General features: G+C 35.8%; 1 protein-coding gene across 1 annotated transcript in view; it reads left to right on the top strand.

Annotated features, from left to right (window-relative positions):
• The first annotated feature begins 2,160 nt into the window (after positions 1–2,160).
• The window catches only part of LOC111776374 (ankyrin repeat-containing protein BDA1-like), a 33,731-nt gene continuing 18,332 nt past the window's right edge, over positions 2,161–17,559 (top strand). Inside the window, exons 1-3 of the mRNA XM_023655807.1 lie at positions 2,161–2,268; positions 2,416–2,530; positions 3,460–3,936. Coding sequence (XP_023511575.1) covers positions 2,432–2,530; positions 3,460–3,936 — 576 coding nt within the window. The 5' untranslated portion in view covers positions 2,161–2,268; positions 2,416–2,431. The remainder of the gene's footprint in view (positions 2,269–2,415; positions 2,531–3,459; positions 3,937–17,559) is intronic.

Raw genomic sequence — 17,559 nt, 5'->3', positions numbered from 1 at the left:
GAAAAACATACCTTTATCCCTGAGTATTTTCAGGTCGTTCATATGAAGATGTCCATATCTAAGATGCATAATGTTGAGTATCTTTTGTGCTAACAGTAAGAGCAAAATCTTCCATGTTAGAAACATCCCGTGGAAACATCTTATTTGAAGTTATGACAATTTGAACTTTATGACCTGATTTCTTATGTGTAACGACACATGTGTTGTCATCAAATAGAACGAAATATCCTTTAGTCATCAATTGTCCAACACTCAATAAATTGTACCCTAAATCAAGTACAAATTGAACATTATCTAATTGTTTTATCTTAGCATGACTGGTTTCGACTTTCACTGTAACTTTTCCTTCAACTTGCATCTCTTTTGTATTTCCAAGTTGCACCTTAATTTTTTTGCGTCTCATCAAGCTCTTTGAATAAGGATTTGGTGCCTGTCATATGGTTCGAGCATCCGCTATCAACAAACCATAAGTCACCTTTTTTCGGATTAGTATCCATCAACGCCATAAACAGCTTTTCTTCTTCTTCATTCTCTGCTGCAAAATTCATTCGTTGATTTTTATACCAACAATCAGATTTTGTGTGCCCATACCTTCCGCAATGGTAACATTGTATGACATTCCTTTGTTCATTGAATTGTCTCTGTCCATCACTTCTCCATTTATCCCTGTTATCACGACCACCATGGAAGCTGCGAAATCCTCCTCTTCCACGACTTCTACCTGCTAAATGAATATTTTCTCTTTCGTTGTTGGTTGTCTCCTTCACTTGTAGTGCCTTTTCTTTATTTCTTTGTGATGCTCTATTGATTCTTGTCTCATGAGCCTGAAGCGAGCCCATCAGTTCATCAACGAAGAGTATGGATAGATCCTTAGCTTCTTTTATGGCAACCACCACATGGTCAAACTTTGGAGTTAAGCTTCTCAACACCTTTGCAATAATTGTTTCGTCTGAAATTTTCTCTCCATAGGTACGCATCTGACTGTCTATTGTCATTGCTCTTGACAAAAAGTCAGCAATTGATTTGCCATTCGTCATTAGTAGAATTTCAAAATCACGTCTTAGAGATTTCAATTTCACTGTTATGACTTTTGAATTTTCTTGAAACTCATTCGGCAGAATTGAGCATGCTTGCTTTGATGTGGTTGCTGCTGCAATTCATGAAAAAAAAATAGTCTCATGAATTGCTTGCTGAATAATGGATAGAGTGTTGGCGTCATTTTTCTTGGTTTCTCGTAGTCTCTCCTTTTCTTCTATTGTGGGTTCTAATACATCAATGAACCCGTGCTCCACTAAATCCCATATCTCCTGCGATCTGAGCAAGGTCTTCATCTTGATGTTCCACTACTCATATTTCTCACCATTAAAGATTGGTAACAACGGTGCAAAGAAAGAAAAACTAGCTACTGTCATTTTCGTTTTGTGAAAAGTAAAAATAATCACTCACTCTCGTGTTGACAGAAACTTGGCTCTGATACCAAATTGTTGGGAAAAGTGATAGTAAAAGAGATAGGAATAGATAAAAGAGATGAAAGCTGTCTGCTTTATTATTGTCTTTGACTGAATACATAGAGGGTAACACAATTGCAGTATTTATAGGATTATAGACTGTACCAGAAATAGTAAATAATGGAAATCTACATAAATTCAAATCTACTGACCATGTTCTAAAATCTTGTTAGTTTGAATACTTTGAATATATCTTAATGCTAAGACAAAAAATATGTAAAATGGTCTTGAAAATGGATTTACGACTACACAAGTAATTGGCTCATGATTTGTGCCCCCTAATGAGCGTAGAAACGGCTCTAGGTCTCCTTATTTAAACAACATGGCTTAAAATTCACTATTTTGAACGAAAAACAAGTTTGATACAAAATTAAACTTAATCTATGGATTGAAATGGATATATTACCTAGTTATTTTGATCCTCGGTATAATTTTCAAGTTTTGGGTAATGAATAATGAGAGAGAAATTAAGAAGAACATGCGCAGAAATGGACTCGTAATTACGCTCCTCAACCATTCAACCAAAAACCTTATCCTTACCTGACAAGTCAGTCAACGCCCTCGTTCATGTCATTAATGGAGCTGCAAAGCTTGACTATCTTAGCTGCTAAGAAAATCATTGAGAAGATTCCAGGAAATGAACTCAATTTAATTTTCAGGCCTACTTTTGTATATTGTTCCAATTTGTTGTTCAAGTTTTGTATTGGGCAGTCTCCACACAGCTCTTCATCCATCTCGACCATCCTTATCAATCTCATTTGTAAGTCTAATTTCAGTCTCAGTTTTGGTCCATTTCAGCGCAACATATATATTTATATATAAATATATAATCATTGAATTGTGCTCAAACTTAAGAACTACCACAATATTGATCCTTAATCACACTATTTTGTTCATTTTGCTGCAGTTTTCTCAAAACAAAAATGAACCGAAGGTTGAACGAAGTTGCATCTTCAGGGGATATCGACTCCTTGTATATGATATTTCAAGAAGATGCCTACATTTTAGAACGTATAGATCAGGTATGAACATATTTGTTTTTTCATTTCAAATGAAAAAATTCATGGCATTGAATGATTGAACCGTATATTAATTTAAACCAAATAGAATGTTGGTCCATTCAAACATAGTTAAGTGGATAATACACTAATTATTATCTTAATGATTGTCGAAATACCATCTTTTGTTTTGAATCAACTCTACCTTCCTTCATGAAACTTATACGGAATCCCTCCAATTTAAACGTACTAAAAGTTTAGAACTTAATTAATAGAAGAGCTCTCGAATCTACAAGAAAACCGAAATCAAGAACCGAAGATGCTAACTTTCTGTTCTTCTTCGATTCATGATTCATGATGGGTTTGAACACTAGATTTGGAGTTAGGAAGAAATTCGGACTCCACACACCCGTTTGGAGTGAATTTCATTTTCTCTCTCTAAAAAATCTTAAATCCTTCTCTTTCTTTTCTCGTCTCTCTCTTTTTTTCTTTCTTTTTCCTCTCCTCTAATGACGCTCACCCTCATCTTCCTAGAACAATGGTCGTGTTACTCTTATGTGTGTTTGCTCGTCTTTCGTTTACTAGATCGAAAGTTTCTGTTTCGTTGGTGTCTATTGTTCAACGAGACAAAACCGTTCGTTATCCATCCTTTTCTCTTGACATTTAGTGTTTCCTTTTCTTACCGATGAGATTTGAGGGTTGACTGAAGTGTAGGACTTCAAGTATGGTCGTGGGTTCGTTGGAGACGCAGGTTCTCCTGTGCTCGCGCGTTTTCCATCAATCGTGCAAGTTATTATTATTATCATTATTTTATTTATTCATATATATATATATAGAATCCTTATACAATTTATTTTCAATTTGGTTCTTATCTAACTCAAAATAACTTCAAAAACATTTAGTTCTTAACTAAAAGGTCAAATTGGGATTGATTTATGTCTACTTTTTGAAAGGTACCTTTTGTAGATACCCCATTACACATCTCAGCATCAGCAGGACATGTCCCTTTTTCCTTGGAGATCATGAGGTTGAAACCATCCTTAGCCAAGAAGCTTAACCCAGAGGGCTATACCCCTATCCACTTGGCATTGCAAAATAACCAAACGAAAACCGTGTTGCGGCTCGTTGATATCGATCGAGATCTCGTAAGCATACAAGGGAGAGAGGGCTTAACTCCATTGCACATTGCAGCCTCGGGAGGCATGGATGATATATTGGCTAAGTTTCTAACTTCGTGCCCAAAATCTATTAAAGAATTGACCAATCGTAATGAGTCTGCTCTACATATTGCTATTAAAAATGAAGATATTGAATCTGTCAAAATCTTGCTACAATGGATCCAGAAAACTTGCATGGCCTCAATACTTAATTGGTGTGATGACGAAGGAAACAATGCGATGCATCTTGCGGCGCTCGAAAATCAAATTGAGGTCAGTATCAGGAATTTTCAAATAGATTAATATATTATATTTATTAATAAAAGGGCAGGACTTTTATGTTTGTAATAATCTCATAGAATGATCATCTAACTTGTTGGGAATAATCAAAACTCAAAAGAAACCCGTTTAAAAAGCATTTAATTTTTAGTTTTTGATTTTTTTTTATAAACTCAACTTCAATATTAAAAAAAAGTAAATATTTTATGATTTAATAAGTCTAAGTTTCGGTGGGATCCCATATCGGTTAGAGAGGAAAGCTAAATATTCCTTATAAGATCGTAAAAATCTCTCTAATAGATGCGTTTAAAATTGTGAGGTTGACAGTATATAACGAGTCAAAGCAGACAATATCTTCTATAAAAGTTGATTTGTAACAAATGTTTGAACATATGAAGAAAAGCTTGTCTTGGCGGCAGATGGTGAAGCTTCTCATAAACAAAGTTNTCTGGGATTATCTCAAAGTTGAATATGAAGGAGATGAGAGGATTCGTGGACTGAAAGTCCTAAATTTGATTAGAGATTTCAAGTTGCAGAAGATGAAGGAGTCAGAGTCGGTGAAAGAGTACTCTGACAGACTTCTCAGCATCGCCAACAAGGTGAGATTGCTTGGTTCTGTATTAAATGATTCCAGGATCGTTGAAAAGCTGCTAGTCACTGTTCCAGAGAAGTTTGAAGCCACCATTACTACTCTGGAGAACACCAAAGACTTGTCAAAGATTTCTCTTAGAGAGCTCTTGAATGCTTTACAAGCACAAGAGCAAAGGAGGTCTATGAGGCAAGAAGGGGTGATTGAATGTGCCTTATNATTTGGAAGGCAAGACAGCACTAGACATAATGAAAGAACATGGCCTTGTGGAAGACAATGAGGTAAAAGAGATGCTCCATGGTTCCCACATTCTCAAAGATATTGCAAGCTTTCTTCGTACGATATCATTGATTCTAAAGAGATTGGTAATTACGGACCATCGTGAGATTCATTACATATCTAAAGAGGATCGGAATGCAATACNGTTAAGCATCAAGACAGCAGCAGGTATAAAAACAACAAAAATTTCAAAAATCAATTGACGTATGGAGATTCATCTGCCAATTATCAAAAGACAAAAGGAGGAGGTTTCAAAAAATCCTATCCACCTTGTCGCCATTGTGAGAAGAAAGGTCATCCACCATACAAATGCTGGAGAAGACCTTACGCCTTCTGCTCCAAATGCAATCAACTTGGACATGAAGATGTGATCTGCAAAGCCAAAGATCTGGTGAAAGAAGTAGATGCACAGGCAGTTGATCAAGAAGAAGAAGAAGATCAATTGTTTATGGTCACTTCTTCCTCAAGCAAAGAATCAAGCGAGAGCTGGTTGATTGATAGTGGGTGCACAAATCATATGACATATGACAAGGAGTCTTTTGAGGAATTAAGAGACACTAAACTCAAGAGAGTGAGGATTGGCAATGGTGAACATTTGGAAGTCAAGGGAAAAGACACAATAGCTATAGCAACNTAGTTTCTGTGCTCATTGCCACTGCAACTTACCAAGCTGCTCTGACTCCACCCAACAAAGACGGGGATTTCTTCATTCGACAGTACAAGTGGATCACATACCAATTCTTCGTTCAGTTCAATACTTTGGCATTCGTTGCTTCAGCTATAGAGATTTGCCTTCATCTTCCTTCTGGGATTGACTACGCTCTCCATTTGGTTATCCCTTTGGTCATTTGCTATGCATTGTTGGCGATTGTTTGGTGCTCATACTTGTCTTCAATTATCACAATTGCAATCATTTTTGTGCTTATTTTGTCCAAAATTCCCTTGGTTAGACGGAAGGTGAAAGGAGATTTTAAGCCAAAGAAGCTTAGGAAACTTGGTGGTCTTTTCATGCGTAGCATCAGCATGGAGAAAGAATTGACAGAAATAAGCCTACACTTTGGTCGCACTGGTTAGAGCTTAATTAGATTAATTTAAGGTGTTGATTCATTATTTGATGCAACGCTATGCTTGCATTTGGATATACATTTTCCTCATATTGGAGGGATTGAATAAGAAAATATCTTGTGGGTCTGGTTTGATTTCATAGTATAACCTCGTTGGATATGTCTCTCGATCAAAATACATCGAAACAAATAACTGAAACAGAAAGAATAATTTGAGGAGAGAGTTTCTTGGAACCGAACAACTTTAATGTTAAGGATATTGTTAAAGATCATGTATTTGTTTAGATGGTTGTTAANAGGTACAAAATTTATTCCAGATATTTTATTTGTACCTAAATTTTATCAAAATCTCTGAAGTGTTGGTCAGTTACTTGATAAAGAATATAAAGTGTTGTTTGAGAATAAGCAGTGCTTGACCAAAGATGCTAGTGGCAAAGACTTGTTCAATGTAAAAAATGGAAGGAAAAAGCTTTGCTCTAAATCCGACGGCCTTTATATCCTGAGTTAGTGCCACTGAGATTTGGCACAAAAGATTTAGACACTTTCATCATCAAGGTTTGCTTCAGATGCAATCAAAGAACCTGGTAGAAGAACTCACTGACATTGATGAGGACATGCCTCCTTGCCGTACTTGTAATTTTGGGAAGCAACATAGGCAACCCATTCCTAAATAGGCATGGAGAGGCTCGAAAAAGCTGCAACTGGTTCATAATCTTTGTGGTCCTCAGCGAACATCATCATTAAATGGTAATCGTTATTACACTGTTTTATTGATGATCTAACAAGAATGTGTTGGATCTTCTTGCTGAAGCAAAAGTCAGAAGTTGCGGATGTATTTCANTGTAGCACAAATCAAATTACAGAAGGAAAAGAAGACAAGAAAAGCAAAGGCGAAAANAAATTCAAAGCTAGAGTTGAGAATGAAAGTGCATGCTTGATTCAGACGGTAAGATCAGATAATGGCAAGGAGTACACTTCAGAAACTTTTAACAGGACAGCACCATACACTCCTCAACAGAATGGTGTCAGTGACNTAATGTCCCTCAAAACAGCAAAGAAAATCTGGGATTATCTCAAAGTTGAATATGAAGGAGATGAGAGGATTCGTGGACTGAAAGTCCTAAATTTGATTAGANAATGAAGATGACGAGATGCATGCTTCATGAGAAGGATTTTCCAAAATGTTTTTGGGGAAAACCAGCAAACACTGTTGTGCGCTTGCAAAATCGAATTTCAACAAAAGCTGTGAAGGACCTAACACCATTTGAAGTTTGGTATGGTTACAAACATTCTTTAAAGTTCCTTAGAGTATTGGGGTGTCTTTACTTCACTTACCTTCCACAGGTCAAGTGTGATAAGCTTGACAAAAAGGCAGAAGGTGGTATTTTTGTTGGGTATAGCATTATATCAAAAGCTTACAGAGTTTTTCAACCACACATTATTTGTGTTATTGTGAGCCGAGATGTTCATTTTGCTGGAATTGAACAATGGAATTGGGAAGAACTGACGAAGGTGAATCAGATTTCTAATGCACCAAACAATTTAATCTTTGGTAGCATGTTAGAAGAGTCTGAAGATGAACGACAAGATGTTTTGGTTGATGATGCACCTGTCAAAGGAGGAGCTTTCGGTGATCAAGAAAAACAAAATCTGGGAGTTGGTTGATCGATCTCTAAACAAAAAGATAATTTCACAACATCTAAACAAGGAGGAGTGTTAAAGATCACGTATTTGTTTAGATTGCTGTTAATTAGTATCTTATTAAATCTCCTCTTAGGTAAATCTCCTCTTAGGAGTTGATTTAGTTTTGATTTGATTTAGTTTTTGATTTGTTTACTGGTTTGTTACCAGATTTTGTGCATATTTTTAAGGTAGATTTTCTAAATATCTCTTTTTATTCTCTCTATATATAGAGAGCATTCTTGCTCTTCATAATTAAAATCTTCTCATCAATCATTCAATAACTCGGTCTTTCACTAACAGATATTCAGTAATATATTATAGTTTACCATATATATTATCTCGGTCTTTCACTAACAGATATTTAGTAATATATTATAGTTTATTATATATATTATATTTGATATTTTATTATAAGGCAAATATCTCGTATTTGCCTTATTACTATAGCTATCTTTCTATTTATTGTTATTTCCATTTATTATTATTTCCATATCCTTGTAATTTATTTGACTATAAATAAGATAACTTTCACACCATTTAGGTGATAGATTAATCAAACATTTTTATGGTATGAGAGACCTTCCGGTTTAGCAACCCCGATCCCTTATTTTCAATGGCTTCTAAATTTTCTACTCACTTCTTCTCCACCACCCTTGCTGGCTTTGACGCCGCAGGGGCAGTCTCCATGACTGCCACATGCGGAGCCAATTGATTACTCTTCTTCTCCACCCTTTTGACCTCCAAATTACCCTTCGCCATACATTGTACATACAACCTCACCTTTTCAAACACAATTGATTTTCCCTCAACCAACATAGTCTCCTTCATTTTCTTCCCAATCTTCCCTTCATCCTTCATATAAGCTCTAACCTAAACCTATCAACCTTTGGAATCTGGGCACCGCACTGGCCTCTTCGCCAACCAAGTCGCTGCTGCCATTCTAGCCAAAATTGGCTCCTTCGCTCATTGTGGCGACTCTTCTGGCTTCAACATTGTTTTTGTCCCTTGCTCTAAGTTTCCCCTTCTACTTCTTGGGTTGACATATTCTTACTAGAGCTAAGACAGCATCGTCGGTAAGCGACGATCCCTCTTCATGGGTTAGACATATTCTCGCCGAAGCCAAGGCAGCATCGCTGCTGAGCGACGATCCCTCTACAGTTTTCAAAGGCCAAGAAAGTGTTTCTCTACGCCTCCTCCGAACTAGGTTGTTGACATCTTCACGAAAAGTGTTTCTCAACCTCTTTGAATTTTTCAGATTCAAGCTTCACGATCGTTTAAATCCGACGCTTAGCTTGCGGTGGAGTGTTAAGGATATTTAGTAATAAATTATAGTTTACCATATATATTATATTTGATATTTTATTATAAGGCAAATATCTCATATTTGCCCTATTACCATAGCTATCTTTCCATTTATTGTTATTTCCATTTATTACTATTTCCATATCCGTGTAATTTATTTGATTATAAATAAGATAACTTTCACACCATTTAGGTGGGGTGGATTAATCAAACATTCTTACTTAAGCACTGTATTTTCCAATTCTTTTTGTTTTTTGTGACTAGATCATATATCTTAAGAGTATTTACAGTGGAGAGAGTGCTAACAAATTTCTTAAACTTTCCCTTCAATTTAAGAACCATAAACAATTCTCCTACAAAAATCACTAACTTGCTCTATATGACACTATCTTCTTGTGAGTCCGAGTTTATGGTATCAACTGCACTATCGTGTAAAGCACTGTGGCTGAGAAATTTGTTGAGTGAAGTGACTGGAAGTGAACTAAAACCGGGAACTATCAACGTCGATAACAAATTGTGATTACATTGATGAAGAACTCGGTATTTCATGGACACAGCAAACACATTGACACTCGTTTCCACTTCATCCGTGAATGTTTTGAAAAGAGACATGTTGTTATGGAATTCATATGTAGTTGAGAGCAACGTGCGAATGTTCTCACCAAAGCCCTATTAAGGGTGAAATTTGCAGAGGTGTGGGAGTTGAGGGGAGTGAAGAATCTCGAATAAAGCCAAGCTTAAAAGCGAGAGCCAATAAGTTTGACTTAGGAAAAGAAGTTATTAACTTATGAAGCAAATTTAGGAGAATTGTTAGTAGTTGCTAAATCGTAATTCGCTGCTTCTAAGAATGTCAAGAGAAAAAAATTTCGTTGAGATAAAACGTCATTCATGTGGTGCTTTTCTATCGTTAATGTCTCCAACTAAATCGCTATCGGTAAAACTAGCAGTTCTGCTGGATCTCACCCTTTTTTATCCTTTAGTCTATAGTTTGTGGTTCACTTCACATAGCGGAGAATATGCTTAACCACTTGATGATGCATCATACAAAGTTTTTTCATGTACTTACTCACTATTCCTACAATATGCAAAAAGTTCGAACGAGTATGAGTCAAGTACCTTAGACTTCAAATGTATTGTGACTCATTTTAGGACATCTACAAGAAATTTCAAGGAATTGAGAGCTAGGAAAGCCAGGGCCAAGCCACCCCGAACACACTAAAACATATAAGTAATCATTTGGATGTTTTGCAAAAAAAAAATACATTTAAGAGTTGACTAGGACTTGGGAATATGGATATTCGGTATGTAATATGACCTAAATGAGCATGGAGCTCGATAGCTAAGTCTAGGAACTTAAATAATGAAATGGTTTAGTCCAATCATATGATTTAGTACTTCCGTGATGACGATTTTAGCTATAATTTATTTGTTTTATCTTTTGAAGATGTTGCCATGATATGTATGATTATTTTTATGATGAATGAGCATGATAATATTGATATATGTGTTGGTTGTCCCGAGAAGGGTTTAAAAGCTCATGTATGCCCATTTGAATGCTTTAGATAGATGATATGCGTCCTAGAATATTTGTATGATGAGTTTGTGAGCTTTAGCTACTGTCTTACTCTTCCTTTGTCCTTGTGCCATGACTAGGGTCCATATTAACTATTTTGGGTTGACTAGTACCACTTAAGAAATTTTGAGGCGAAACCCTAATCATGAATTTACTTTGATTGGTTTGAGTCTACTTAGTATTTAGGATTGCGACATCACCCTTTAGTGTCCGTGACACATAAAAGGTACTACTGGAAGAGTTTTAGTTGTGCTTAGTGGGAATTTTGTCTTGCACTATTCTACCTTAGAATGGCATAGGAATAGGAAGCTTGTTGGGTGACATTTAGGAGAGTTTCCAGCTAGCGCTCAGTAATAGACATGTAAAGAGTCATAGAGAGACTTGAGAAGTTACCTATAGAGAGTAATGACTCATTCGTACTTGTTCGATTCACCTAGAGCCAAGATAGATGAGAGTGTTGACTTATTTAACAGGGAGTGTGATGACTAGATAGACCATGGAAGTATGAACGAAAAGATAAATGCACTTAGAACCTTGAGTAAATCCTGAGCGGGTTGCTTACATCAAGAATAGGAGTAAGTGGAGTATATGATTATAAAGGTCTGATAAGACTAGAATGAATCCAATGTCATGGGGGTCCCAAATATCCATCCATCCATCTGAGTTTTCTCGATCATTTCATGGGGGTCCCAAGTATGAACGAAATATCCAATGTCATGGGGTCCCAAGTATGAACGAAAAGATAAATGCACTTAGAACCTTTGAGAAAGGACCAATGTATCGATCATTTCATGGGGGTCCCAAATATCCATCCATCTAAGTTTTCTCGAGCACCAACTCTCTTGTGTCCATGCTAAACCATTTACGACATAATTTCCAGATAGCGGATGCCTAATCCAACCTCCAGCAGATGGACTGGGGCACAATACCGATACACATGTGTCATCCGGTACTGTCTTTGAAAGTTCTTTTTCAAAAGAAGACGCCCAAGACGCTCGCCCACATTGTGACACATGTATGTGCCACAATGTAGCTCGCTTAGGCCTGGAGACCTAAGCGTGATGGAGAGCCAACACCATGTCTTCCCCTATAGTATATTTTGAGGCATTTTCAATCCTTCTCGAGTAGATATTATTTCTGCGAACAGACATACGACCTCGTGCACAATTTGTCGTGTATTCGGTTGACACCAAATTTAGTGAGCTTTCATCTTTCATATAGACGAACTTAAAACTCCATCACAATGCTTAATAGCATTGGAAGAACCGATTTGAGCATTTGAGTTACTCAAATTCGTCAACAATCATGGAAGAACCGAAGGTATAAGTCTTTTCAATTTTTATTCTTGGTTTTTTCTAGATGAGATCTATGAGGAATTAGATGCTAACTTTTTTTAATATGTTGTTCACACAAATTTTGTGATGGAAGCCAAAGTTAGTTGGGATGGCAAGGTTCAAGCAAATCTGAAGAAATAGTAAGAACATAGTTTTTTAGCTAATTTTAATCACAAAGTACGTATGTTTCTATTTGTAGTTGATTAAAAGCTACATGAAAATTCTCATGGTATAAATGATTAAAACTACAACTTTAGTTAAAAATCGAAGTTGTTTTGAGTTAGGTGCCGAGAGAATAGTATCACTTGCTGAAGACACACGTTAAGCCTTCCGGATCAATCTAATTCGATCCGTCTTCGCCCACCCACCTCCATAGATCTGACAATCAGTCTGACCTGTGACTCGCAACCCAAAAAAAAAAACAGAATATAGTGCTTAAGATTTTTATGTTACAAGGAACTCCCTCCTCTCCTCAAGTTACTCTTTCTGATTCATTTATTTATTTATTTGTTTAGGTACATTTCATGTGGTCAAACCAACCATATTGTATCTAAATTTCAAATTTCAAATGTTTGTCTAAATTTTGAGCCTAAGGCGCTACAAAATAAATCACAAACACATTGATCAACTAAACTCAAATACTAGTCTAGCGCATTAATAACCTCATTGACCTCTTTTCAAGTTAAAATTTTGGTAACAACATGTCAAATTTAATTGAATTTGGGAATTTAGAGTTATTTTCATAGTAAATGTAAGTTTGAAACTCTCTCTTCATTTAGAGTGCAATGTATTTTTGGGGAATTACAATGGGTAGCAAAATAAATAAGAGGCAAAAATTTTCAATTTTTTTAAGGTTCATTTATTGCATATGAAACTGATTCAAATGGACATTTTAAATATTGCTTCATGGCTATGAGTTCATTGATCCCAATAGAATATTGATTGGCCTTTTTGGAATTTGTTACATTAACCCAATCATGCTCTCATTAACCCTCATTGATCTAGGCCCTTTTCCAATATCGTACGATATTAAGAGGCCCATTACGGTTCTCATAGCTATTTCCGAGGTAGTCTTTATCCCGAGACTCTATTAGGCATAGTCCTCTCTAGCATATATCTTTATTTCGTTTGTTGAGGATTATTGAGAGTAGTCAAAAGGAGTAGTCCCACGTTGGTTAATTAAGAGAAAAATTATGGGCTTAAGAATACTATCTTAATTGGTATGACGTCTTTTGAGAAAATCAAAAGTAATGTCACGAGAGCTTAGGCTCACTATGGACATTATCAAACTCGTGATTCCTAGTATAGTATTAGAGTTATGCCCTTAATTTAGTAATACCAATAGAATTATCAAGTGTTGAACAAAGAAATTGTGAGTCTCGAAAATGTAGTTAAAGGTAACTCATAAAGAGTGTACTTTGTTCGAGAGCTCCTTAAAAAGAGTTGAGCCTTGATTAAGGGTGAAGTTGTTCGAGAACTTGAGAGAACATTATTATTTTTTCATAGTGATCTGATCTTTCTTTCGGCCAGTGAGTTGGATTTGCTGGCAAAAGCCTCTTAGTTATTCAAACCCCTTGGACATACTATCGTTGTCCCCACTCTCAATTACCATGGTTTACCACATTGGCCTACGTTAGGGACTAGCGTTATGATATTCTTACCATGATGGAAGCTGAGAGGGCCTAATTTTTTCAAACACGGGTCCTTGGTGTGCCTTTACTAGGAGTCACAGGGGCCCTACCTCTTCTGACACCTCATGATGCACTCCTTCAAGTTCTAAGGTCCATAGTCTAACATCATGGAATAGAGTCTAGGTTACTAGGCATTCCAACCAATCTCAATCTAATGAGGTTCATAAGCATAATCTACGTAAGCAATATGGAGCTAAAAACATGCTCATAGTCAAGGTGAGGTGTGACTTGAGCCACGCTGTATGGGACCCGTCTTTTGAGTCTTCGAATCATGGATTGCTACATAAGTTTTAGGGTGAAGATTGCCACATAGGTTTTAAGGTGAAAAGAATAGATAATTTTTGTTTATTTTTTAAAGGAGTAAATCAAACAAATAGATATAAGTTCCAAAATGACATTAAAATATAAAAATTGGACAATGGCTTGGGTCTAACAACCTCTTTGACACAGTCAAAGGTTCATGAGAGAAAGTAGGTTGTGACCCCACATGCAAGACAGACAAGGGCGACCCTCAAGTGGCACCCACCCTGCCACATTTAGGCCAAAATCGAGAAGTGCCATAATGCAATCGAAGAGGACGGTAAATCATCCAACACACCAATAATATGCATTGAAGCTAAGTCGAGGCATACGTAAGGTTTGAGAGAACGAGGTGATACGAGTGTCGAAGACAAGCTCAGAGAGAGTTGGGTAGAGCACCAACCAGAACCTCAGTAGTCGAGGTTTTGATATGAGTTTCAACATGCAACTAGGTTAAAATGACCATTTTACCCCTTGAGTTGACGTTAACCGAATTTTCCTAACTTTCACAATTTTAATTAATTTTATTTATTTTATTGGGTTTCTAGGATTTTTTAAGTCATTGTTCGAACCTGGGTGTTACACTCTAAATTTAGGGGAGTAACTCCGTTTGCCAACCAGCTACTACGTCCATCTATGTGGTCCCACACCCCCTCTCAGAATATGTTTACAACACAAAGGCTTTGTTCTAGAGACCCTTGGCCATTTCAACAAGGTGATGACACTTAAGCCTAGTTCGACAAAGCAACTCATATAACCTACCTCTTGGCATGGGTGTTGTTGACAATGTTGTCGGGGTACCAAAGAAGATAGGGATCAGAGACTTCAATGACACTATTTATGCTACTAGTGACCTAGAGAACTACCTTAGTCTTTCTTGGGTCCTCTGGTAGTTTACTAGGTTCCTAAAGCATCTAAGCAACTTAAAGCATGGACTCTCAACTCCACAAACTCTCCATTCTAGCTCCTTGGAGCTTTTACAATCTAGGAGCATTAGGGTCTAACCCCTAACCACCCTTCACGATCTTAAGGTATTTAGTCTACTAGAGGCATCCTAACCTAGTTCATTATTTGGTGGCCTAACTTTAGTGTCCTAATATTAGCTCGATGCAGGCAACTACACTCAACAAAGAGAACACAATCAATCACCTGGAGCTAACATACTTTCTTATGCATTCATGCACGATCAACAAGGACATTTCGTTCATCAATCACCTAAAGCGCATATCACAATATATCCTCCTCCATTCTAGTGCAATGGTAAATATTATAATGTCATGCACACACCATCCTAGGGGCATTTATGTAATTTTCTACCATATACATGATATTCTCAATTAAAATGTTCTTGGATGCTCTATTCATACTTATTTTATCCCCTTAAGGCGTATGTTTGATCGTTCTAGTATTCCCTACAAGTATTGCTTGAAGGGAGTTTGAAAGATTACTTGAATAATACGTGTCTTCCTAAATTGCCTTTTTCGCTTACTAGGAACTTTAAATTTTGTAAAATTTCTCTAGTAGATTCAAATTCAAGTTAAGTTAAAAGGCCAGTATGAAATCTAGACGAAAAAAACAATCCAATAGAGGCACGTTTTTTCTCCAATTAGCATCAACCTAACACATGCCCGATTAATTTTACCATTTTTCGATCAATTTCATATTTCAAGAATTCATTTTAGTTTTTGTGATTTTCCTATGGTAACTAAATTTAACTCGGTTCTTTCACTAAAGTTGGAGAGTTTTAATCCAACTTTTTAATTAAAATTAACCTCATATAGTTTCGATTAAGGATCGATCAAAACTCCGGCGTCATTGAGTTTTCCTTTCCAATTTCTTCTTTTTTTATTTCTTTTTTTTTTTTGTCGTCGTCGTCTAATTTCATAATCTAAATCATTAAGAAATTTATAGTTCTAAAGAAAAGCATTTTAGATGATCCAAAGGTCTAGATTGAATCTATTAAAGCTTTGGAGTAATTCTTTTATATTTTTCTTAATTCTTAGAAATTTTATGACCATTTTTTAATTGTACTTTTGACCCTTCTAAATTTTTATTGACCTAAATTCACTCCAATATACCTCATGTAATCAATTTGGGCGGAAATAATCATTTCAAACATAATCATAAAACATTGTCATCGACTTACATGTTTAATCAAAATACTTTAAAACAAAACAACGGAAAAATTAAAATGGACCTAAGTAAAAATAAAACAAAAATATTATATACTAACCTATAGTCTACAAAATTAAATACAACTACACTATGCATGTGACATGGTCTTTAAAGTTGTGATGTCGTCGTCAACTGTGCAGGGGTGTCATGCCTTTACCTCAAAAATAAAAGTAGCATGTGGCTTGAGTATTTTAAGAAATACTCGGTAAGTGACATCACTATTGATGTTAGATGCAAACACATATAATCATGAATGATATTTATCATTTAAAACCGTATTCTCTTAGGTGACTATCCTAACCGAATCAATAGATGTGTATTTACTATTTTACACACGGCCCGTATGTGCGAATATGGATCCACTAGTCGATTCGCACATCTCCTAGGCCCCTTTCCTGGTCAAGCTAGTATTCTCTGGTGCTATTGTCAGACACCCGGTAATAGTAGTGACCATTGTAGTATCGTGTTAAACATGACGATCGTTTTTCTTTTCATAACGTACGCGTCCGTACTCATCATAAGGAGAAAAATATCCTGATGCATGTGACATACAATAAAGCATGAGGTCCCAACATTTTCACATTTAATAAAATCATGTAAGACAACCCCTTTCCTTTTCTTTCGTATTATATCATTTTACGACATAGTAAGCCTTTACAACATATGTATGTGTTGTGTAGTGTGTCAAAACAATTTTACTTTGCATCATTCATGTGATACATCGTGTTATATCTTATCATGCACATAACATATCCTTCAACATACCATATCAGGTCATGCAGCTATCATATCATAAATCATATCATAGCATGCATCATATGTCAAACATATCATATCGTAACATGTATCATATCATCAACATATCATAACATAGTTATATCATATCATAGACATATCATTCCATAAACATCTCACACATATCAAGCATATGGCACATGCAGAGCCACAAGACACATGTCATCATACAGAACACAAACTTCTAACCATGTCGATAGTAAGACCACTTACTTGGATGACCTTAGCCAAAGTTCTATCTAACTCCATTAGCTTGTGTTTTTTCCTCAAATTCATTCTCACTTATGCCGAGGCGTTTCACCCTATTAAAGGCATTCACCTAATTCCTTCTGTAATTATAATTCCTAAATTTTATTAAGTATTCAACAAATTCTTAATCTTTCAATTGAGACTTAAATTTCTTGAGATATTAATACGTCTAACGGTACAATGTCTATTGACATACCATTTATTAGATACTATGATTTCATAATATAGTTGAGAATATATGTTTGTTATAATATTATATTCACTCAAATACCAACCATTTCTTTCTCTATCTATGTTACTCCCGTCTATATTTTCATTCTCTTCTATTTATGTGTTTTCGATCTATTCTCTTTTGGTGTTTTCATTATATTCTCTTTATTAGTTACTTCTAACCAAATTTAATAGATTCTCAATGGCTAGAAATCCTAGAGTTATTTCCTAGAACAGCTAAATTGTTCATGGTATGAGTTGCCATTGAAATGAGTTGCCATTCATTGATAATTTATTTTTATTTCTTATTTAAAAGAGGGTAGAGAATTAGTGGGGAAGTTTTTTTTTTTTTTTTTTTTTTTTTTTTTTTTTT

Source organism: Cucurbita pepo, chromosome LG15 (assembly GCF_002806865.2).
Source record: "Cucurbita pepo subsp. pepo cultivar mu-cu-16 chromosome LG15, ASM280686v2, whole genome shotgun sequence".
Lineage (NCBI taxonomy): Eukaryota > Viridiplantae > Streptophyta > Magnoliopsida > Cucurbitales > Cucurbitaceae > Cucurbita > Cucurbita pepo.
This window is presented reverse-complemented; position numbering and strand designations above follow the sequence as displayed.